Below are 24870 nucleotides of genomic sequence, written 5' to 3'. Positions count from 1 at the left end.
TCTGTACAGGTAATTATATATACAGTAACATGTTACTGAATGTCAAAATAACTGCATGAATGCGCAAATATCTTAAAGAATTTACCGGAAAATAATAATGTGCATAAATGCATTATAAACTAGACAGAACTCCATTTGGCATGTACGATTATTAACTAACCGAGGCTTGGTTATATATATATATATTCGAGGCATATGAGCTGCAGATCCTACATTTAGCAATAGATCGCCACCTGATGTAGGGCTCGGATGATTGCAGGTTGTTGTTGTCTTCTTGGAAGAAGTCTTTTGTAGTCCCGAGATAGGTGATTCCTCCCTTGGACAATACTGCGCATGGTCATAGACTCCATCCTCAGATTGTTTTTTTCCGTCACTGGGTTCGGATGAAAGTTTTCCGCTCCGGCTAGAAAAAGACTTTTTCTGCTTTTTTGAAGCGAGAAACTTCAAACCAACTTCTTTCGACATCGAACAAACTTTCGACATCACCAGCTACATTCCAGTGTGTTGACGCGGGCCGTTGGGCCCATCGGCGCCGTGCGGCCTACGCCTCATGGAAAGAACTCCATTCAAGAGATGCCCGGTATGTCGAGCAAAATTCCCTCATAGCGACCATCATGAGGTTTGCAACCTCTGTATCTCGCCAGAACACGACGAGTCGACTTGCACAGCCTGTGCCTCCTTCCGATCGAAGAAAACAATTCGAGATCGGAGGGCCCGTCGACACGAAATGAGAAGATCAGCACCAGCACCGGAGGCCATCTTTGAAGAGGAGATCGTCAAAGAAGACGTCTCCGAGGACGAATATCCAATCGAAGATATCTCCGAAGACTAGGCTCCACTCGGCGCAGAGGAGGATCTCCAGATAATATCGGGGGCAGAGGATTCGGACGACTCGATCCCGTCTCGACAACCCGTGAGTACATCTGCCCCTTGCTGAAAGCAAGATTATCACCATCGATCACATCCTCCCAGTCGACTGGTCTGACCATCACATAGTCCTCTTTCACATTAACCTTTCAATCCTAGGCAATACAATTCTAAAACGAGACATTCCCAAACGGGTTAGGAACCCAGCTCAAATTCCTCGAGCGGTCCTAAAAGAAAGACTCAGCCTGCTGCTCCCCTCTGCCACTGACCACCTCTCATCCAATGATATCACCTCCCTCTACAACACTAATTTGACGCTTACCCTTGACCAAATTGCTCCCATTAAACTAAAGAAAGCTAGGAATATTCCCTCTAGAACATTTTTCACCTCTGACATCAACGATGAAAAAAGACTTTTAAGAGCCGCTGAAAGAACATGGAGGAATGATCCCTCAACCCTCCACCGTGATCAACTCCAAGCAGCCCGCAGGATGTACAAAAATCATATCAAGAATAAAAAGTCAGCTTTCTTACGCTCTGCATTAGGTAACGCAAAATACCGGCCTAAAGAGCTTTTTAACATCATCAAGAATCAGACCTCCAAACCTATACCCCTCTTAAGTCAAGCATCCAAAGCTCGATGCGACAGCTTCGCAACCTTCTTTAACAACAAAATCGTCACAATAGACCTAGCATTGGGCTTAACACCCACCTCCCTCAATGAGATCAATACGCCCAAAAACCATGTCAACGCTTCCATGAAATCTCCACAACAGTGGTCATCATTCACTCACATCCAGGAAGCAGAGATAGTCAATCTAATCTCCAAAGCCAAGCCCTCAGCACACACCCTGGACCAGCTACCGCCTCTTCTGACCAAAGACCTAAAGCGAGTCCCTGCTCCAACATGGTGCAAGATCATCAATAGCTCTTTGAGCTCTGGATCCGTTCAAGACTGCCTCAAGGTGGGGCAAGTCACACCACTATTAAAGAAGCCAGGTCTAGACACAGAAGATTTAAACAATTACAGACCGGTCTCGAACCATCCTTTTTTGACTAAAATCATCAGCTAACCCTTCACCTTGAAAACATCAAACTTCTAGATCCCCTCCAATCGGGATTCAGAAAGGGATGCAGCACGGAATCTGCAATCCTCAACATCATAGACGACCTACGCATCAATGCTGCCTTCTCATCCTCGTAGACCTATCGGCTGCATTCGATACAGTCAACCACAATCTACTGCTTAGGGTCCTTCAAGAAAGAGCTGGTCTACAAGAGACAGTCCTTCAATGGTTCGCCTCCTTTCTTCACAACCGATCACAGAATCAAAAACTTTGAATCCGACCTACACCCGGTTATCAGAGGTGTTCCTCAAGGGTCTCTACCATCCCCACAGCTCTTCAACATCTATATCGAACCCCTCACCTCTCTACTCAGAAAATCCAACATCCCCTTTCACCTATATGCGGACGACACGCAGCTGTATCTTGAAACGACCTCAATTGAGGACATCCAGAGACTAAACAACACGCTCAAGGAGGTACAAGACTGGCTCTCAACCAATCACTTGAAACTGAACCAAGATAAAACAGAAATACTACTTATCTCCAACAAAGATGATAATCCTCAAATCAAAGAATGGCTCAAAGCCATCGATGCCCTGAATGGTAACCTTTCCCTAGCAGACTCGGTGAAATCTCTAGGGATCACCCTAGACCTAAAGCCCAACATGAAGAAACACATCTCAAGATCTGCTAAAAGTGCTTTTCTCAATCTTTAAACTACTATACAAAATAAAACCCTTCCTCCCACCCAAGGACCTTCAACAAGCCACCCAGGCTCTAGTCCTCTCCAGAATAGACTATGGAATTGCGACCTTGACAGGGACAGCAAAATCCTACCTTGCCCCCTTGAAGATGACACTCAACGCAGCAGCAAGAATGGTCTCAGGAATTAAGAAATCTGAGCACATCTCTCCAGCTGTCAAAGAACTCAGATGGCTCCCAGTGGAGTTGTGAGCCAGTTTCAGAACAGCCTGCATCACGTACAAAGCCCTGCATACAGGTAAACCAGAATACCTGGCACCCAAACTCAATAGGGCACGCCAGTTCAGAAACCTCAGGAGCTCCAGCTCTCTACTGCTCATCCCGCCCAAATCGCGCAAGCACAGAACTACAGCCAAATCTTTTGCTGGTAATGCTCCCAAAATCTGGAACTCCATTCCTCCCCACATTAGAACAATCTCCTCATTTTCAAAATTCAAGAGGCTCCTCAAAGACTTCTTCCTCGACCGTACTCGAGGGATCTGAGAGACACTGGACAGCCCCCTACTCTGTCACTCCAGCTTTACCTAAATTCTGAGTCTGACAACAAGGTCGCAGACCAAGCTATCTTCTGGATACAAACATTCTATCAAAAGATTCTGTATGTTTGAGTTTCAGTCTGCTCACTATGTTATTTGCTGTATATGTTGTGAAGCTGTTTGATACCCTTTGGTCCAGCTAGCGCTATACAAAACTACTAAAATAAATAAAAAATAAAATCTACAGCCTACCAACACGCAAGCTTATCTGGGAGCCACATTAGACGCTCACAAAGCTCTAGCCTCTCCCAATACAGTCAGGATTCACAGTATTCAGTCCCTTGTCACTCAATTTCAGCCCAACCAATCATTGCCAGCAAGAGTCTTCATGCAACTGATAAGCATAATGGCGTCTTGCATTACAATTGTTCCCCACACAAGACTTCACATGCGTCCTTTTCAAGAATGCTTAGCAAGTCAGTGGAACCAGTCGCAGGGTCACTCAACAGATCTAGTGTTGGTAAATTACTGCACCCATCGTTCTCTGCAGTACAATTAATCTAAAGGGTGTCCTTTCTCGACTCTGCTCCAGAGACCGTGCTAACAGCAGACGCATGCTCACCGGTTGGGGCGCTCCCCTCCAAAGTCACAAAATCCAAGGATTATGGACTCTAAAGTACAGGAGCCTCCATATCAATCACCTAGATCTACTAGCAGCCTTTCTAATGCTCAAAACCTTTCAAACGCACCAAATAGACAAAACTGTCTTAGTTCACACAGACAACATGACAGCTATAAACTACATACAAAAACAAGGCGGGGGTACACTCTTCAACTGTCATGCCTTGCACAATCCATTTGGAAATGCAGCATACAATACAAAATGTATCTCCTAGCAGAACACCTCCCAGGAGTAAACAATCAAATTGCAGACCTTCTCAGCAGACCGAGACCGCAAATCCACGAGTGGTAACTTCATCCCCAAATTCCTCTTCCCTACTTTCAGGAATGGGGATTTCTTCACTTAGACCTGTTTGCCAAAACTCAAAATGCAAAATGCCCAAACTTCGCCTCCAGGTTCCCACACCCATTCTCCAAACTCAATCCCCCTATGCATGAACTGGTCAGGGATATTTGCCTACTCTTATCCGCCTCGCCCACTCATTCTGCCAGTAGTTCGGAAGCTCAGGAAATCATCCCTCAAACTCATTCTCATAGCTCCCCCATAGGCACGTCAACCTTGGTTCACCACCCTGATAGATCTCAGTAGTTCCACGCCAAAAGCTGCATCTCAACTCAAGTCTCCTCACACAGAGCCATGGCGAAACCAGGCATCCAAATCCCAAGGAAGTCAACTTGGCGATTTGGTTCCGGGAGTCATAGAGTTTGGTTATTTACAATTACCACCAGACTGTATGAATATCCTAAAGGAGGCTAGGAGACCTACTAGGTCATGTTATGGAGCAAAGTGGAAACGCTTTGTTATATACTGTAACAATGTTATGTTGTTATGTTCTCTGTTTGGTAAAGCGCTCAAATCACTCTGGGGCATTTTGGCGCGGCCTGGAAGTAGTATTCTGAGAATGGGAGAACCAGGATTGAGAATAGATATGTCATTTAGAACAAAAATGCTTTTAGCTGTTTCCTAAAAATGCTGTAGCTTGGAATTTTGCGCCTAGCTGGGGGGAGCTCATTCCAGTATCTTGGCGCAAGATATGAGAAGGCTCTACCCCCAGAGCGGATAAGACGAATTTGAGGAACCTGAAGGAGATCCAGGGTGCAAGATCCCAGTTTCCTACAGGGAGAATATTTTAAGAGTTTTTTCCGCAAGTAGAGGGGACCTCTTTCATTCAGCGCATTGTAAGTAAGACAGCAGATTTTAAAAAAGGATCTCTTCTTCACTGATAACCAGTGCAGTTCCCTAAGCAAAGGAGCCGAGGAGGAACCTGCAGGATGATTTAAAATCATTCTAGCTGCGGTGTTATGTACTACTTGAAGTTTGGCCAGAAGGGTCTCTCCCACTTCGTCCAACTAGGCATTACCATAGTCCAGATGACTAATTACCATTGCCTGGACAAGGTCCTGCGGTGGGGGGTGGGCATGTAAGGAAGGATTTTTCGAAGGAGCCGCAAGCTATAGTAGCATGAACTGGTGTTGGCCGCGAAGTGATCCTCCATGCTGAGAGCCCGGTCCAGTTTTAGACCTACGTTTTTTACTGATTGTTTGGGGGTGGGTGCCCAGCTGAGCACGCCACCAGTCATCCGACCAGATGTCCGTGGCTTTACCCATTAACATAACCTCCGGTTTTCTGGGTTCAATTGGAGACAGTTTCCTGTCATCCAGTTGGAGATGGCGAGCATGCCAGTGGCAAAATGGATTTTGTCAAGCTCTGGGTTTGATCCGATTGTGAACATAAGCTGCGTATAATCAGCATATGAGATGATCTCGAAACCCAGCTGCTCGACAATCCTTGCCAGGGGGGCAATATAAATGTTAAATAGGGTTGGGCTTAAACAGGAGCCCTGCGGGACACCTTAGTCGAGATGCATTTTCGCCGAGGTATAGGGTCCTAACATGACAGTTTGGGTTCTCTCGGACAAGAAGTGTTGGAGCCACTTCAAGGCTGTCCCATTGATACCTCAGCAGCGAAGTCTCTCTGCCTGCTTTGAATGGGAGATGGTATCAAAAGCTTCGGAGAGATCTAGGAGAATCAGAATTACAGAGCCTCCCGCGTCGATTGTCTGTCTGAGTGAGTCGGTCACAGCCAGAATGTCGGTCTCAGTGCTGAAACCTGGCCGGAAACCCGACTGCGAAGGATCCAGGATATGGTTCTTTTCCAGGTAGGAACTTAGTTGTCGATTAATATTACTTTCCAGTTGTTTAACCAACAGTGGTACCAAAGAAATGGGACCATAGTTGCCAAGGATTGAAGGGTCAGCAGTGTTTTTTTTTTAGTATTAGGCGTATAAAAGCCTCCTTCCAGATGGCAGGATGGTGCCAGTTTGTATAGAGTGGTTCAATGTATCTCGGATTACAGGGGCACTGCTCGTGGCTAGAAACGCCATCGTTTTTGGCTGATAGGGGTCTAATGGGGACCCAGATATGGTAGCAGCTAGGCCTTTAGCGACCTCCTCAAATGAGGTCGGGTCAAAGCTGTTTAGGGAGATAACTCCTATCTTGTCCTAATTTGGTAGAAGGTACAAAGTCAAGAGAAACTAGGACTGGAAGGAAGTTCTCATAGATTTTAGATATCTTCTTATGAATGTAGGTTACCAGGGAGTTACAAAAAATTACAATATCAATCCTGCTTCAGTAAAAAGCGTCATATGTTATCTCTTACATTTACAGCAATCTGGATTAGCATATACATCCATTCAATTGCATTTAGCAGAAGTAGCTGCATCCTTCTAAAACAGATAACTCTCTATTCAGAATACCAGTGATTAAAGCCTTTATGGCAGGACTAAAAAGAGTAGTACCAACAAGAGCTCCACATTCACCAGTATGGAACTTGAACTAGAACATAGTCCTCACAAGTCTAATGGGACCCCCTTTTGAACCAATGTACAAGTGTCAAATACAGTTTCTCTCTTAGAAGGTTGATTTTCTTACTGCAATCACTTCCTTAAGTAGAGTTGGTGAACTCCACGCACTAACTATACAAGAGCCTATCTTTCAACTTCACAAAGACAAGGTAGTTCTTAGAACCAATCCCACATTTTCACATCTATCAATCAGTCAAGTTACCTGTGTTCTTTCCTAAACCTGATTCTGTAGGAGAACGAGCTCTACACACAATTAAGTTAGAAGAGCTCTACTATATTATGTAGAAAGAACAAAAGATTTTCGTAAGACAAAGCAACTCTTTGTTGCTTTTTCACCACTACACAAAGGCAATCCCTATTCTAAATCAAATATTGCAAGATGGTTTGTTAAATGTATCCAAACATGTTATACAAAGTCAATAAGAACATCGCCAAAACCCCCTAGAGTGCATTCCACCCGCAAAATAGGGGCTACTATGGCCTTCTTAGGGAATATTCCTTTAGCTGACATCTGTAAGGCAGCAACATGGTCTACACCACACACATTCACTGAACACTATAGTGTAGATGTTAGCGAGGCAACAAGCTAATGTAGGCCAGGCAGTTCTTAAAACAATTTTTCAAACCACTGCAACAGCTACAGGTTAGCCACCGCTGTGGGAGAATACTGCTGTATAGTCTATGCAAAGCATGTGATCTAGAGCCCACATGCCTCGAACGGAAAATGTTACTTACCCAGTAAGCATCTGTTTTTGGGATGTAGAGCTGTAGATTCGCATGCGCCCGCCTGCCTCCCCGGGTACCTACACCTGTTGCAGTTCTTTCTCTAATCTACCTTTACTAACTCCATTCCCTCCCACTGCGGGAAAAACAATGGAGTCGATGCCCATGCTCCCTATCACCAAGAGGAGGTGTAGTGTAGTTCCTATATTCCCAATAGGCTCTGCGCATTGGAATAATATAAACGATAGCTTAGACGTAGGACTGAGGTCGACTAGGTCTCTATTGAATATGTTAGACTTAATTGTGTGTGCCAGCTAGCTCAGAGATCACTAGAAACTTTCTTGAGTAAACAAGAAGGTGTTAACTTTCCTGAATAGACAAGAAGGGATTAGCTTCTGACAACCATATCACCTGACCACTTTGTTCCCCTTGCAATAAGGAATATCTCCAGAGTCGCGGAAACAATAGATAATTATTTCACTCAGTCAATCGTGCATGCTTCGTTTCACCAGAAATGCAGAGAAATAGAGAGACGGGCGTTTTCAATAAAAGGGTTATTTATTGAGCAGTCTTCTTTCTCATGCAAGAGAAATGAATTGCCACAATTGCGATACTTGTCATAAAGTAAAGTGCGTATAGTAAAAGTAATATTATGAAATAATACTGTAAAAGCATTTATATGGTTTCTGAGCCATAAGATACTTAAAATGGATAAAATACATACAATGATAAAATGATGACTAAACGTACTCAACTGATGTTTCTAAGATACGCCTACCCCAGTGTACCTAACCTAAGCCTAGTACGTGGGAAGGAGTAGATGAGTTACAGTTTTTGCCAAGAATCTGAATCAAGAATTCTCTAAGGGTCCAATCAGTTCCGTACCTTGGGTATAGAATGAAGGAGGTCTTGTATCTCTCTCTCTCAGGACTGGATCTCCCAGTAACCCACGAGGGTAGCAGGGAAACACTGGAGCTGGATTTCTCGGCAGGAGAAAAGACAGCGTCTCTCTCAGTGCGTCAGCAGGGAGGGTCGGCTTCCTTCGGCACTCGTATCAGCAGGGAGTCGGGCAAGTACATAGCCGATCTGCTCCAAACCACCGTGTTTGCTTAAGGCAGATGTTGGTATATTTATACCTGGAAGGTGCTGAGTTTGACGTAAGGTTGGACATAAGACGTCACTAAGAACTGGCAGTTCTTTCAGGACTCTCAGGAGTTCTAGGACAAATCAAAACCGAAGCAGGGAGAATTCCCGGGCTGCTGGAGGCTTGGTTTGTTTAAGAACGCGTTGTAATTTCTAGGAGTCTATGGGAGTAGCCTTGCCGTATTTGGACTGCATTGGCTATGAATTAATATGGATATGATTCATATGCCTTTATAAGGATACTAGCAGCCCGTCCCAACGTTGCCCGATATGAAATAGAATGTGTGTAATGTGGCACGCTCATTCGCGTGTGCCCCCGCTTGAGGGCCATTGGCGACCGTCTAACTAGAATTAGAATTGTGCGAGTCTTGAATGATTGTTTCCCGCGGTAAACACCCATTATTATGCAACTTTCTTTCCGTGTACCATCACTCCGCATACTTTCATTACGAAAGTACCATGATTCCGCAATGCCATTATAACGCATGGCATTACATTTTATATGCGTTTACCACGCATACATTTACAGCGAAATTCGTTGTAAATGTATGAATGGTAAAAGCATGTTTTTTTTAATGTTTGGAAAAGGTAAGTATAAGTATAGGGGTATATGTTTTGGGGTACTGAGGTATGTTTTGGGGTGTTTGGGTATTTTAAGGGTTCAGATATAGTTTGGGGTTATGGGGTACAGGGGTATTTTTAGGGTTTAAGGATAGGTATGGGTTTTGGGGTACAGGGGTATTTTTAGGGTTCAGGGCTAGGTTTGGGTTTTAGGATTCAGGGGTATTTTTAGGGTTCAGGGATTGGTTTGGGTTTTGGTGTACAGGGGTATTTTAGGGTTCAGGGATAGCTTTGGGGGTACAGGTTTTTTTAGGGTTTAGGGATAGATAAGGGTTTTGGGGTACAGGGGTATTTTTAGGGTTCAGGGCTAGGTTTGGGTATTGGGTACAGTGGTATTTTTAGGGTTCAGGGCGAGGTTTGGTTTTTGGGGTACAGTGGTATTTTTAGGGTTCAGGGCTAGGTTTCGTTATTGGGTACAGGGGTATTTTTAGGGTTCAGGGCTAGGTTTGGATATTGGGAACAGGAGTATTTTTAGGGTTCAGGGCTAGTTTTGGGATTTGGGGTACAGGGGTATTTTAGGGTTCGGGGTAGGTTTGGGGGTACAGGGGTATTTTTAGGGTTCAGGGCTAGGTTTGGGTATAGGGGTATTTTTAGGGTTCAGGGGTATTTTTAGGGTTCAGGGCTAGGTTTGAGTTTTGGGGTACAGGGGTATTTTAGGGTACAGGGGTAAGTTTGGGTTTTGGGGTACAGGGGTATTTTTAGGGTTCAGGGCTAGGTTTGGGTTTTGAGGTACAGGGGTGTTTTTAGGGTTCAGGGCTAGGTTTGGGTTTTGGGGTACAGGGGTGTTTTTAGGGTTCAGGGCTAGGTTTGGGTATTGGTTACAGGGGTTTTTGTAGGGTTGAGTGATTTTCATACGCACCCAGGCCAAGGCACACACTGCGTTCGTCCCTATCAGATGCACCCAGGCCAAGGCACACACTGCATTCGGCACCCCCAGTATATGTGAGACAACAGGCAGTCCCCCAAGGGAGTCGAGCGAATGGTTACTTACCACGCTTCCTGTTGAACACCTTTGTCACGCCTCCAGCACACGGCCACAGCAGTCGATCTGATTAATGTACGACCCAGATGGCATGAAGTGCGGAACGGAGCACATGCCCCCAGTGTTTGTGCCGCCCCCAGCTTGCCCCTTGATGCGGCGCAATTGCGTAATTAGCGCTTCACATGGCATGAAGGGCGGACACACGCCCACAGCATTTGTCACGGCCCCAGCGTGTCACGCCCCCAGCGTGCCCCTTGATGCGGCGCAATTGCGTAATTGGCGCATGTATGTACGACTCACATGGCATGAAGGGCGGAACGTACCACACGCCCCCAGCGTTTGTCACGCCCACAGCAGAACGCAGACACGCCCACAAGGGACTACTCTGCTGACACGGTTCTTTTACCTTTTAAATGTATATGGTGGCCGTCTGCATAGCCTATGTCCTTCTGCTGCAACTGCCCTTTCCAACGCTGGATTGGGTGTTGTGATTGGTGCTGTGGTTCCAGAGATTACCCGCCTCAATGGATGATTTGTTATAACCACATAAGGGCATAAACCGGGAATATCTAATTATGGTCCTAGATACATTCACAACCGCGGAGTCACCTACCTCGTGAATGGAAATACTTCTTTGAAGAAAAACAACTTACAAACATCCGGCCCCAACACTAGATGGCAGGATTATGCAAAGCATGTGAATCTACAGCTCTACATATCCAGACCAGATTCTTACTGGGGTAACATTTTCCATATTTATATGTATATATGTATGTACATTGAATTTCTGTTTTTTTGTAACGTAAATTAACATTTTATTACCAGATGTAACCATGCCAACTCTCCCCGGGTGTGAAGAGGACCAGGAACTCTCCAGCTCACTTGAGTGCCAGTGAAATAATTATTTATTTTCCCCATTATAGCAGAAGAAGTGCTCAAAATGATGCAGGTCCCGGGCAGCATCAAAGAAGAGACAGAGACCACTTCCGTAGCTGATCAGCGCTCTGAGGAAGTTAGTAATACCTTCTGCCCGGCAGGTAAGATATCTTTCTAGATGGAATCGTATAAATATGTATCAGTCATAGGAGGCAAGAATGTTATTAGGCGTCAGTTTATTGTGTGTTTCTTTTGAATCCAAGTTTTCCCTGGTTCCAAGTGAAGCTCTTTTGTGTGTGTCGTCAAATGACGCACACTACAATTGGAGCATGGATAGTGCCCTACTATTGGTGAAAGGCCCCATGCATTGGTAATGGATCCAGAGTTGTGGTGGTCAGGTTTGTCAATCTTGGGTCTTGTATTAACAAGGCTACCAGTCTCAAGGACACCCTTGTTAATAAACGACCCAAGATTGACAAACACACAAATTGTAATTCAATGAACGTCATATATCTCATCACCTGCACATGCGGGAAAAGATATGTTGGAATGACTACTCGAAAAATCAAACAGCGTATCTACTAACATCGCAGCAATATCAGATGCCGAAAAGTGACAACAAAACTGAGTGAGCACTTCATCCAACACAACCATACACCCAATGATCTAAGATGGACTATCATAGAACAAATTGACTCAGCAACAAATACTGCCAGCATATTATTTGAGAAAGAACAACGCTGGGTGTATAGACTGGGCAAACATCTAGATGGCCTCAATGACCAGATCCCTTGGTCCACAGTAATGAAACGCTGACCTCCCCCTCATGTACAGAGACCATCAAAAACCTTTACTCCAAGGAAGCTAACTGCTTATGATGAAAGAGTTGGGGTTTAGGTCCAGCTCCCCGCCCCTACACGTGCGGTATTGTATATTTTGCAGTCATACCCAGTGGTTACAGTGACTAACATTAAGCGCTCCCACGCTTATCACTCCCACCTTCCACTGGACCCATGTCCTTTGCTCGAATAAACACCCTTTTCTCTTTCGGTGAATTTTTTTAAATTCTAATTCATCCTTTCATTTAAAGCACATACGGCACTAATAAATTTATTGCTGCCGTTTATCCTTCCTATAGTCTAAATCTAACCTAATAGACAATGAGTCTTTTCCGGGGATTATGACTAGCAATTCACTGATTTGCTTACTCACTCGGATGGTCCAAGCCTCGCCCCAATTCGGCACCGTGATTGGGCCACAAACGAGCTTGCTTCCCAAGCCTCGTTTTGATGGCGGCCCGCTGATTGGCTGCCCCACGTCTCTCACGTAACCCGGCCCCCACCGGCACTCCACATTGGCTTTCTCTGCGCTTCGACCCACATCCACGGGGTCTGGAGCAGGAGAAGCTTGGTGCCGTGCGGGTGCTAGGCGTTGCGGGCGAAAGGATCCTTCGCATCACTAATCAGGAGCTAAGTAAATGTTCTGTTTGTCACGACTTGTTTGGCGCGTAAATTTACAAAGCTTTCCTTTACCTACAGGGTGTGCCATAGTCGCCTCCACCCCCTACCGAGACCCATGGGGCGTGGATCTTTCTGAACACTAGTGAGATCTTCAAACCCTACACTTGTGTTACACTAATTCCTCTAGGAATTAGCACTTCCGGCCGTATAGAAATGGCTCATTGATCGCTATCCACGAGTGCTGTACATTTAGCCGCTCTGTCCAGCGGCTTGTATCCCTTTCGCCATAGTGCGTGCCCACACACCTGTAATGCCCTCTTGGGCAACCATACATCGCTTCTGGCACTAAAATAGACGTATGGCACAAGGTCTACCTCCAGACCAACTCACAGCATTTTTAAACGCAGAGACTGTCCTGACAATCATCTTCCTAATGATTGAGCATTAAGTATATGTTTTGTCTTATATGTATGTTTGTTTCTTTATTCCAGAATACATAGGTTCTTCTGAGTGGAGGTATTTCCCACAACTTGTGGTTTGTGTTGTTTTCTTGCACTTTTTTACAAATAGAGCAATTTTTAAACTTTCACGTCCTCTGGTTAGGGTGGGCCTCATCGCGCCCATACCGCCGAGGTACACGCTACACGGTCCTGACGAATGCCCATGTAATTCTAACACTTAAGGGCAGAAACATGTTGACCCCACTTTAAGTGGAAACTCCCATCATAATTTGTGGTAGTTCCCACACATACCTTTTAACTATGTCTAAACTGACCATTGAATAAAATCTTTTTGGTTGGTACAGTTTCAGACATTTTTAACATCACTTCTCACATCCATCACAAAATCCAGCTCCGCAGTAATCTGGCGTTGTAGCACACCAGGGAGGCATTCGGCTTCTCCTGGTGGGCCCGATGATGAAGCATGTCACTAACCATGTTGGTGAGTGAGGGCTTCCAATAAATCCCTTGATGGTTTCCACTGTGTCCTTGAAAGGGTACTTCTTTACAGTCTTTGCCTCTGTGCTTTCACACAGACTCTTTTGCGCATGACAAGAGTTATTTGAGCAATGCGCCCTGCTCAAAAGTCAGATACCTAGGAGTTCCTTAGCAGAGTAGGTACATCTTGGCTCAGAGGCAATGTCTGTCCCAAAAGATGCAGGGGTCCTGGCTCCTGGCGACAGCTGGACACGGACAGGCGCAGACGGTTTGCCTTCGACGCATCTGCTGCGCATCTCCAGAGCTATGTGCTTTAATTAGGAGTCAGGAAGCAGCTAGATTGCTGACGCCTTGGTCCCTCTTCAAACTAGAAGTGAGGGTTGATTTGTGCTCGCTCCACTCCAAAGGGGGATCCCACGGTGGAACAGAGAGCGGGTGGGACATGAATGCAGCAAAGGAAGCAGCAATGGCACGAAGCCAAGTGGAAATAACAAAGAGGCTGTGTGCAAGTGGTAAACAGACTCTTTTAGGAGATTAGTATTTTAAAACTAAAGTAAATTAAAATTCATAAGAAAGCACAACTTTGTTCCTTACAATAATAGAGGCTTAAAATGTGAAAAACGTCACCAAGTAAATCGCTACTGGTCTGCGCGCCCACTGTGTCTGTGAAATGGATTGCCGTCTTTTTGATATATTCTGTTTATATCAAAGCATGAGTTTCTGTGGTATGTGGATCCTAAGTTGTTGTCTCGGAGTAATGCTGAAACATTTTTGGTGACATATTTCCTGTATTTATCTTTTTAGTGAACAAACTTCGGAGGGTTTGCAGTTCCATAAAACAATTGAAAAAAGAAAAGATCAACTTGTTTTATTGCTTTTACAAAGAGAGTACATAAATCACATTACCTTGAATTGGGATTTTTTTTTACTTTTAAAAATTATAAGAAAAAATGTATTTCAATAGTACTATAAAAATCTGTATCACCAATCAATATAAGCTTTATTTCGACAGCTCTTGTCATAAAAGCTAAAACAAAACACAGCTTGAAATACAATTAAAGCGAATAAAAATGAACAGTTCATACAGCACATGACACAGTAAGTGTGCAAGTTCTTCCTTGCTCTAAAACATGCAGACTGTCGGATGGTAACATAATTAAATCCGGCGTACATTAACCACTGGAGGTGCTCAATCTGGCTACGTACGCCAACTGGGAATAAGTGCAAACCAATTTGTAGACCACAAAAAGCTACAATGCCCATCCAGCGTGAGCTAGATGAGAACAATTCATCGTACAAACTCATTCTTTAAATAAAGATAAAATTCATTGAATTTAAGACTATACCAAAAAATGAGAAAAAAAGAAAAGGGATATTTCAAACAGGAAATGGCAAAGAAGAGCTATCAAAATATTTCAGTGATTAAAATATACTAAAACGATCAGCATGCCCCACAATCATGGTTTTTGCCTTTTGGACCTTTCTCATTTTAAAACTGATATGATTATTATCGATAAAGTGCTTATTGCGTGCATCTAGGGGATAACAGATTTTCACGAGTAAGAATGCTAGAAACCTTAGAACAACTAAGACAAAGGGCCAGCCTATTGCCAACAAGAAAGGAGGAGGCATTGTCTGCATTTACTGATCCTTCCTGCTTGTCACGGAACTCTTGGTGAACTCCACTGATTCCTGCGAATACCTTGCACTCTCCATTTGCAGTGTGTGGATGACTTTGCCCCTCTAAAACTAAAAAGAACATAAATCAAAGACAGAAACCCCTGGTTCACTAGCTCCCTCAACATGGAGAGAAGATCCCCCAGGCAATCGGAAAGACTCTGGAGACAACACCCCTCGGCAACACATCTAAAACTTCTCCGCCAGGCGAGAATGCCTACAACAAGCACATCCTCAATTCCAAAAATGAATACTTCAGATCTGAATTGGGGAACGCCAAGAATAGACCTCGCAAGCTCTTTGAACTGGTCAAACTCCAATCTAATAAACTGGCTAAAACACAAAGGAATTCCCAAAATCCCTAATATCGTCAGAGGAATTCTCCTCTTTCTTCGCTGATAAAACCACGACATTAGGAATTGAACTCAGTACCGCCACTTACACCCATCCCCCTCCTGACCTGCCCCTTTTACTGCAACATCCCCTCTGGCCCCACCAAAAAACCAAGCCCTCTGGACTGACTTCGAATTCTATTACGAAGATTGCATCTCCAAAATCCTTTGTACCTTAAACCCAAATAACCACTTTAATGACCCGCTACCCTCAAATTTCTTCGCTGCCGCATCCCAATCCATTGTTCCCTGTTGGAGTGCAATAATCAATGCCTCTCTCCAGTAGGGTTCGATTCCGGACCCTTTGAAAGCCGGCCAAATCCTCCCTATTCTGAAAAAAACATCATTGGATCCAGCCTCCCCTGACAATTTCAGACCTATCTCCAATATCCCACTGTTAGCCAAGGTATTAGAGAAGTGTGTACAACTGCAACTAAGTCAGCACATCAACAACTTCCACCTACTTGACGACTTCCAATCAGGATTCAGACCAGGGCACAGCACTGAAACTACTATGCTCCACATCATGGATGATGCCCTTCAAGCCCTAGACCAAGGCAAAACCTGCCTTCTAATCCTCCTTGATCTATGCTCCGCCTTCGACACGGTCAACCATGGAAAACTACTTGAACGTCTCAAACTCAGGATGGGTCTGGATGGCGTGGTCCTAGAATGGTTCAGGTCCTTCCCCCCACAACCGCTCCCAGAAATTCCTGATCAACGGCAATCTATCTGCACCCTCCCCGGTCACTGTTAGAGTCCCCCAAGGTTCAATCCCGTCCCCCGCCCTCTTTATTCTTTACTTAGAGCCACTCACTGAAGTTCTTTGTACCGCCAACATCTCCTACCATATGTATTCAGACGATACCCAAATTTACATCAATATCTCTTCGCTCGAGGAGACCCTCTCCCTGAATGAGACCCTGAAACTGACTGTCCAAGGGCTTGCCAGTAACCAACTCAAACTTAACGCAAAGAAAACTGAATGTTCGAGGCATATGAGCTGCAGATTGTACACTTAGCATTAGATCGCCACCTTGTGTTTGGCTCGGATGATTGCATGTTGTTGTCGTCTTGGAAGAAGTCTTTGTAGTCACGAGATGGGTGACTCCTCCCTTGGACGATAGTGCGCATGGGCATTGGCTCCATCCTTAGATTGTTTTTTTCCGCCACTGTGTTTGGATGAAAGTTTTCCGCTCTGGCTAGAAATACACTTTCCCAGCACTTCGGAGCGCAAAAAACTTCCCAAAACTCTCCAAACTAATTTCAATACCGACTAACATCGTCTCTACTCAATCAGCTCGATTCCAGTCGTCGACACGGTCCGTTGGGCCTATCCACGCCGTGAGGCCTACACCTCATGGAAAGGACGCCATTCAAGAGATGCCCCAAGTGTGAAACAAAGTTTCCACGCAGTGACCATCACGAGCTCTGCAATCTCTGCTTATCGCCAGAACACGACGAATCCAGCTGTACAGCCTGCGCTTCCTTTCGATCCAAGAAAACCATCAGAGATCGGAGGGCCTGTCGACACGACATGTAGAGATCAGCTCCGGAACCAGTGGATATTTTCGACAAAGAGGTTCCGCTCGTACCCGAAGAAGATTCCGATGATCTCCAAATCGTATCAGAGGCAGACGACTCAGATGACTCCATACCATCGGGTCAGCACGTGAGTACTACTGCCCCTGCACTACACACAGCACCCAGACCAAAGGCAAAGGTCAACACTCCGCCTCCGGGGCCCAGTCGCGACCGAAAAATCCCTTCAACAGCCCCGCCATCAAGCCCGGCTCCGAAGAAAACAACTAAGCCTTCCGATGGCTCGGTACCGAGCAAGCCGCACATGCCGATCCCAACAGCTCCCTCGGCACCGAAACCGAAAGAAGTCTCGGGTTCGAGGCATGTGGGCTGCTGAATTCATATCTGTGCATAGATCCCCGCCTAGTGTTGGGTCCGGATGATTGCACATTGTTGTCCTGGAAGAGTCTTCGAAGTATCACGAGATAGGTGGCTCCTCCCCTGGACTACAGTGCGCATGGGCATCCTCTCCATCCCCAGATTGTTTTTTCCCCCATTGGGTTCGGATGTATGTTTGCTAACTCAATTTCGGAATCGATAGAAAACGTTCTTTTGCCAAAATACCTATAGGTATCGTCGGTATTGTCTTTGCGATCGGTGCCGAGTACTCGTTCAAGCTCGATTCTCGAGCCGGACGTTAAGGAATAGCCGCGTGGCTATTCAGCTCCAAGGGACCGGTCGACGCCAGAGGCCTTATCAACGATCAACATGGAACGGAGCCCATTCAAGAGATGTCCCGTTTGCAACTCCAAGTATCCTCACATCGCCGTCCACCCGGTGTGTAACAAGTGCCTGCCTCCGGATCACGATGAAGCCAGCTGTATGGCTTGTTCTCGGTTCCGGTCCAAGAAAACACTTCGCCTTCGACGCGCGGCGCGGAAGGAAGCCCAACAGACAGCGCCTGACCCGGTGGACATCTTCGATGCTGAAGACGATGACGGAGTCGAGCAGGAAGTTCAAGAAATCCAGTTGGATCCTGCGTTGGAGGTTGACTCCAATTATGACGCAGAAGATGAGGAGATGGTCGAAAATAACGAAGTCGTCGACGAGGTAGGAGACGACGATGAGACCTTTGGGTCCGTAGACGATAGCTCAAGCGAGGAGCTAGGCCCGCCCGCTGGTTTGGGGGCCGACAATAAAACACTCGATAAGGCTCAGGTCGAGGGATCGCCACAAGGCCTTACCCAAGATCAAACAAGTGGTTCTACAGCCTCGCTTCAAGGCCCGGCATCAGTTGATCGATCGAAATCAACAACAAAAAGTGCTGTCAACCCGGAGAGGTCACTAAAGGGTGTCGAGCCGAAATCCGGGTAACCGAAGAAAAAGGTCATCGACATCGACCCAAAGACGTCGGCGCCGAAGACCGTTGACACAAATAAAGGACTCAAAGCGCAGGACGCTACCGATCCTAAACGTCGACTCGACAAGGCGAAAGTCAGCAAGGACATTGAGCACAAAACACAACGTGGCTCTAAAGATCCCATTGAGTCGACACAACCATCCGCCTCTTTTTCAAAGCAAGTGTCGGACTCGCTGCAGCGCATAAAGGAGAAAGCTATAGCTGTCGGACCGCAGGCCGCTCCACCCCCAAAAGCAGTCAGTAAGACTCCGAAGGCGTCGGCACCAACAAAGTTTATTCTGCCGCCACCGGTAACACCTAAGGCCTTCGCCCCACACACGGGAGTCGACCAGGCCAAGAAGGTGTCCATGGGGAAAAAGCCTACAACTACTGAAGAGGCCACAAAGCATCGGCAGCCTCTGCAGGAAGACCAACCGAGGCAATTCATCGACGCTGACACTGGTAGACTTTCCATTCACAAGAGAGAGATCGTCCCAGAACAGCCAAAGGAGTCCTATAGGATTCCATTAAAGAAAAAAAGGGATTCAGCAATGTCACCTCTTCTGTCTGAACCTCTGCAGCCATATGGACAAGAGCCTGCTTTTTCTTCACCCACACATTCAGATGCGGATGTAGAGGATGCTTACAATGAGGAATACAATTATCCTATTGACACTGATCCAGAAGACCACACTGAACCCTGGACAGGCGCTGTTGACCCAGGGGAGCCACAAAATGCCCCTGACGGCAATGTCTATGCTGTTAAAACGTCACCGACAGAAGACACGGCTGCGTTCAACGCACTTATTGAGAGGGCAGCAAAAAATCACGATGTCCAACTCCATACTGACCCTATTGAGGATGATTTTTTATTTGACACCTTCTCAACCTCTGAGAGAACTGTCAAAATTCTACCCATGCTAAAAGGTGTCCTGAAACACGCTGGAGACATCTTTAAGGAGACCACAAGGGCCAGAGTGGTAAACCTCAGAATTGAAAAGAAATACAAACCAGCACCTGGGGACCCTACATATATCAAGGGACAGTTGCCATTGGACTCGCTAGTTGTTTCCAATGCTCGTAAAAGAGCGAACTCGCAAACCACGGGTGATGCTCCTCCTCCTAACAAGGAACCCAAAGTGCTAGAAGCCTCAGGGAAAAGGGTGGCAGCTCAAGCGGCCAATGTCTTAGCCAGATACGACAGGGCTCATTATGATACACTTGAAACCCTGTTACAACACTTGCCAGATGAGTACAAAGAGGCAGCAGAAATGCTAATTCAGGAAGGAAAACTTATTTCCAATGCGTCTATTAAGTGTGCGCTAGACGCGGCAGACACTGCGGCCAGGGCGATTAATACAAGCGTTATGTTACGTAGACACGCCTGGCTGAGAATCTCCGGTTTCAAACCTGAAATACAAACCACCATACTCAATCAACCAGTTAACCCTGATCACTTATTTGGCCCAGAAGTGGACACCACCTTGGAAAAAATCAAAAAGGACACAGAGACTGCAAAGGCTCTTCAGTCCCAGCAGTTCAGGGGTGGTTCTTTTCGTCACTCCAACAATAGAGGAGCTTCCAGAGGCCAAGCGTCCCAGCAGGCACAATATAGTAAGGGAGGCACGCATACCACCTACAACAAAACCAATAGGGGTGGCTATCGTGGAAACAGCACCAAGAGCAGAGGTCGTGGAAACAACAACTCCCCATCCTCCGCCACCAACAAACAGTGACGTCTTGTCACGGCCCACCGACCACATAACAACGGTCGGGGGGAGACTACAATGGTTCCTGCCATAAGACCTTTTTCAAGATTTGCCCGGCGCTAACCGCCTTTGTACCATTCAAATTACCAAGCAATGAGGCAGGTGCCGGAGACCAGAAGGCACGAAACAGAAGTTTTATTCCGACGGAGCAGAACACATCAGATCAGACAACAAGGTATCGTCTCGAGGTGCTCTAACAGCCTCTCTGAGGCCTGGCCTCTTATACACTGGTTTATGGCATGTGACCTTTCTTTATTACAATCAAGATATTGTGAAGTAAGGAAAAAACATCCCCGTAATCCTCGTGCCAATCCCACCCCACATGCCTCCACAATAGAGGTCCTCAACCTGCTGATAAGAGGAGGGGGTCATCACGCAGCTGAGTGTTCTGCCGATTCTTAGGATGTGTGCGCCTGATCATATCCCCTGGGGTGGGGAGGCCATGATCAATAGTGGGTCCTTTGAAGAGGAGTGACTTCATACAATAAGGGGCAGTAAATGGTATCTCCCGGCTTAGGCGATGGCCTCGGATCTGTGTGTACAGTCGGACTCGGGGGAAGGGGTCATCAAAGGAGTGGTATTCATGCCGCGTGGACAATTGAACATCAGAGGGATGGCTCATCAACAGAGGGGTATTCATGGAAGGAGAGGAGGTGTTGGTCAGGCGCGGGCGTGATTTGCCAAGGACAGGGTCATGCAGGAGGAGAAGGGTTATGCTCATGTGAGGGAGGGAGGGGGGAGCCAGGGTGCGCGGAGGGTGCCTGCAGGGTCAGAGGAGCTCGCTGGCGATCGATCGTGGACAGGGACGCCATGATACCTAAAATGGCTGTCGTGTACGTTGTACGTGGGTGACAAGCTGGCGCAGATGATGTTCAGCTCGTAAACTAAAATTCCACAGTCCTCCCTTTTAACATGTCTCGCCAACTTGTCAGTTCGGATTTATCCCCATAAGGCCACGTATTTCCACTTCATAGAGGGGACTCATGTGCTCATTTCGGAGGTCCAAAGTCTTTGGGCACATACAGTTAGAGATGAAGCTGCAAAAAGATGGCAGACATTGAATACCTAAACAACACCCACATAATATCACAACCGGTATCAGTACGAAGGAAAACAACTTCCAACCCCAGTCTTTCAAAGTGTCCCAAAACCAGCTCCCGAGCGACCATCCTTCTTGTTCTTGGTGAACCTCCGAGGAAAGTCTGTGGAGGTGCTCAATTGCTTTGTAGACTGAAGGCGAGTTGTCTGGCACGTAGGTGCAGCAGCTAGATCCGATGATGCGGCATGCTCCTCCTCGATCGGCTAGAACAACATCTAGAACAAGGCGGTTTTGAAGGGCCACAAGGCGGACCGCCTGGAGCTCAGCCGTGTTGTTAGCGAGGATGCCAGCCGTGATGTTGATCGTTGTTTCTACTGCCTGGGTCAGGTGTCGGATAGCGCGGCTGTTTGCCATTGGGCCCCACAGAGGAACAAGTCCCTTTGCGGCATCCAGGAACTGTGCTCCAGTGGAGTCGGCTTGTTCAATGTCATTTGCACGCCTCTGCCGGTGATGGGTAGCAGGGACTACATACGTTGGGGGAAGAACGAAGGCAATGTAGCAGATACCCTTCCAACCTTTCGGGAGCCAGGTGTAAGCTCTGGTGCCACACACAAAGTACATGTTTGGAGAAGCAACAAAGGAAGGGGGGTCGACTGAGTCCAATGTTCTGATGACCCGGCAGGAACTGCGACCCACCAGCTGTGTTCCCTGGCCTTCGAGACACACAAGACCTGTGACATTGATAACAGACAGGGCCACAGTCAGAGTGGCGGTAGTTTGTTTTTGCAGATGAGAGAAGGTGGATGTAGCTGGATTGTGGAGCACCTGTACTTTAACACGTTCTTTGGCTGGAATGTCTTTAAGGAAGGTGGCGCCGGTGAGCGCAGGACACAGAGGAGCAGAGGTCTTTCCGGTTTTATTCAGCCAGAACCCAGAGTAGAAATGCGACACCGTCTGGCTGGAAGTGGCGTTGTCCTTGTGGCTCTCTTGCATGAGGATCAACCAGGCGAGGCAGGAGCCGTGAACTGAGAAAGGGGAAGGGATGAAGGGGATGGAGTGACCAGTGGCATGTGGGAGCAGCCCGCAGATCCAGCAGTTCGTAGCATTTGCAGCAAGGTTGTGTTGGTGCAACAGTTGCACGAAGGAATTGTTCCAAAATTCCCTGCGCCTTTCTCGGAGCTGAGGCGACAGGGAGATTAGGTGATGCTCTTTCATAGGGGTTGGTCGTGCAGTGGGCAGCAATGCCTCATGAGCCGGTGCGCTTTCCTCCAGAAGCCAGAAGGAGGTCATGAGGAGGAGGCAGAAGAGGAAGACAATAAAGATGGCTATTGTCTTCGATTTGTGCAAATTGTCAGTCTTTGGATTTCTATAGTGGGTATTTCCTGTTGCTTCCATCATCTTCTTATCTGGCGCTTCCATCATCTTCTTATCTGGCGCTTCCATCATCTTCAAGGGGCTCGGTAGCGGGCAGAACCACAGACTTCGTTTTAGCTTCTCTCCCGGTAACCCTTGGTTGCGTTTTCTAAATCGTTTTTGCCCACTATAGGTGTGGCAGGGTATACTCAGACATGAGTCCCTTTCTCACTGCTCCATCAGGATTCAAGCAAGCCGGGCCGAAGAAGGCTGAAATGCCAGAAACCGGTCCCCGGTAGCTTGTCTCCTTTCTGGTGAAGAATTGGCTTGGTAGTTTAGTCTGCCCTGTTCCCATGATGCACTGGGCCAGGGACAGACTGATTTGCATATAGCCAGGTTCTGAGCTGGGATGGGGCAGTGAGATAAATAACGGTGATGGATCAAGCCCTGATCTTTGGACTGGGTAAGAGTGGTCTGTTTAACTCAGACACTCTGTTCATCACCACCCCCTTTTCTAAATCGTTTTTGCCCACTATAGGTGTGGCAGGGTATACTCAGACATGAGTCCCTTTCTCACTGCTCCATCAGGATTCAAGCAAGCCGGGCCGAAGAAGGCTGAAATGCCAGAAACCGGTCCCCGGTAGCTTGTCTCCTTTCTGGTGAAGAATTGGCTTGGTAGTTTAGTCTGCCCTGTTCCCATGATGCACTGGGCCAGGGACAGACTGATTTGCATATAGCCAGGTTCTGAGCTGGGATGGGGCAGTGAGATAAATAACGGTGATGGATCAAGCCCTGATCTTTGGACTGGGTAAGAGTGGTCTGTTTAACTCAGACACTCTGTTCATCACCACCCCCTTTTCTAAATTGGTTGCGTTTAGGTCACCGTTCTGAGATTCCACTTAGTCCGTGGCCTATTTAGCCGAAGCTCCCTCCTTTCGACGCAGGAAATACCCTTCTCTGGTTGGCACAGTGGGGTCAGAGAATTTTGCAAGTTCAAGTGCCTCAGTATCGGGATAACAGTTCAATGTTGGTCGATCTTTGTTCAGGAGCTCTTCTTGGGTGTTGACGTTGTCTGTCGTGGCCAGGGTCGAGGAGATCTTCCTGCAGTGGTGTGCGTGCAGCCAGTGCCGCTTCCCCTCCACTCGAAGTGCTGTCCGGGTGGTGATAAGCACTTGCCAGGGGCCCGTCCACCGGGGTTGCAGACTCTTGGTCCGCTGGAAGTTTCGTATTAGAACGAAATCTCCCGGTTGGATGTCGTGGCCGGGGCCCCTGGAAGCATCGGGATGGCCTGCTGCACCTGTTGATGAATGACAGACAATGTTTTAGTTAACTTGCACAAGTAATCCGATAGTAGGACGTCCGGGACGTCATGAATGGAGGTTGGTTTGGGAGCAGTCCAGAGGTTCATCGGTCGCCCGAATACAACCTCGTAGGGGGTCAAATGGTGTTTGGTGGGAGTGGAGCGCATCGATAACAAGGCCAGTGGGAGGGCATCTGGCCATTTAAGTCCAGTGGTGGCCACTATTTTCGACAACTTCAACTTCAGTGTGGCATTATGGCGTTCCACCAGGCCGGCGGATTGGGGGTGGAAGACTGCGTGAAATCTCTGTTTCACCCCCAATCCCTTTAGGATCAGTTGGATAACCTCGGCTATGAAGTGGGGGCCATTGTCGCTCCATAAAATTCGACAAAGGCCATAGCGAGGAAAGAATTCTTTCAATAGTACTTTGGCAGTAGTCATGGCAGTGTTGTCATGGGTGGGATAGGCCCCTACCCATTTGCTGAAGGCACATACGATGACTAGTACATACTTCAAGCCTTGGCATCTCTCTAGCTGGATGTAGTCCATCTGAAGGACCTCAAAGGGGTGATTGGGGGTCCCAAACCCTCCCCGGGGTACCACAGTTCCTTTCCCGGGGTTGTGCTGTAGACAGATAAGGCACTGCTGGACTAGGCGTCTGGCTGAGTCGGGGATTTTGTCGTTGTGCCAGACTTTGGAAATGAGTTCGATCATGGGTGCAGATCCTATGTGTGCGGGGGAATGAGCCATTGTCAGTATGGGGATCAGGTACGAGTCAGGCAGCAACCATTTGTTTGCATCTTTTGTTCGCCAGCAGCCCTCGTCGTCCTTCAAACCCACCCCTGCCCACTTAGTCAGTTCGTGAGGGGTGCTGGCCGACTGGATGTCTCTGATCATTTCCCTTGCGTCGGTCCATTTCTCTACTTGTGACCTGGTCACATACGTGCATGTCATCGTCCT

The 24870-nt window shown here is 47.0% G+C and overlaps 1 protein-coding gene across 46 annotated transcripts in view; it reads left to right on the top strand.

Annotated features, from left to right (window-relative positions):
* Positions 1 to 24870, top strand: part of LOC147700405 (uncharacterized) — a 700768-nt gene that overhangs the window by 280421 nt on the left and 395477 nt on the right. For all 46 annotated transcript variants that reach the window (XM_086935784.1, XM_086935772.1, XM_086935787.1 and 43 more), the window contains one exon: positions 11110 to 11223. In XM_086935784.1, the coding sequence (XP_086791910.1) occupies positions 11110 to 11223 (114 nt within the window). The remainder of the gene's footprint in view (positions 1 to 11109; positions 11224 to 24870) is intronic.

The sequence above is a fragment of the Lissotriton vulgaris genome, chromosome 8 (assembly GCF_964263255.1).
Source record: "Lissotriton vulgaris chromosome 8, aLisVul1.2, whole genome shotgun sequence".
Taxonomy (NCBI): domain Eukaryota; kingdom Metazoa; phylum Chordata; class Amphibia; order Caudata; family Salamandridae; genus Lissotriton; species Lissotriton vulgaris.
Note: the sequence above shows the minus strand (reverse complement) of the source record. Positions and strands in the feature narration are given on the sequence as shown.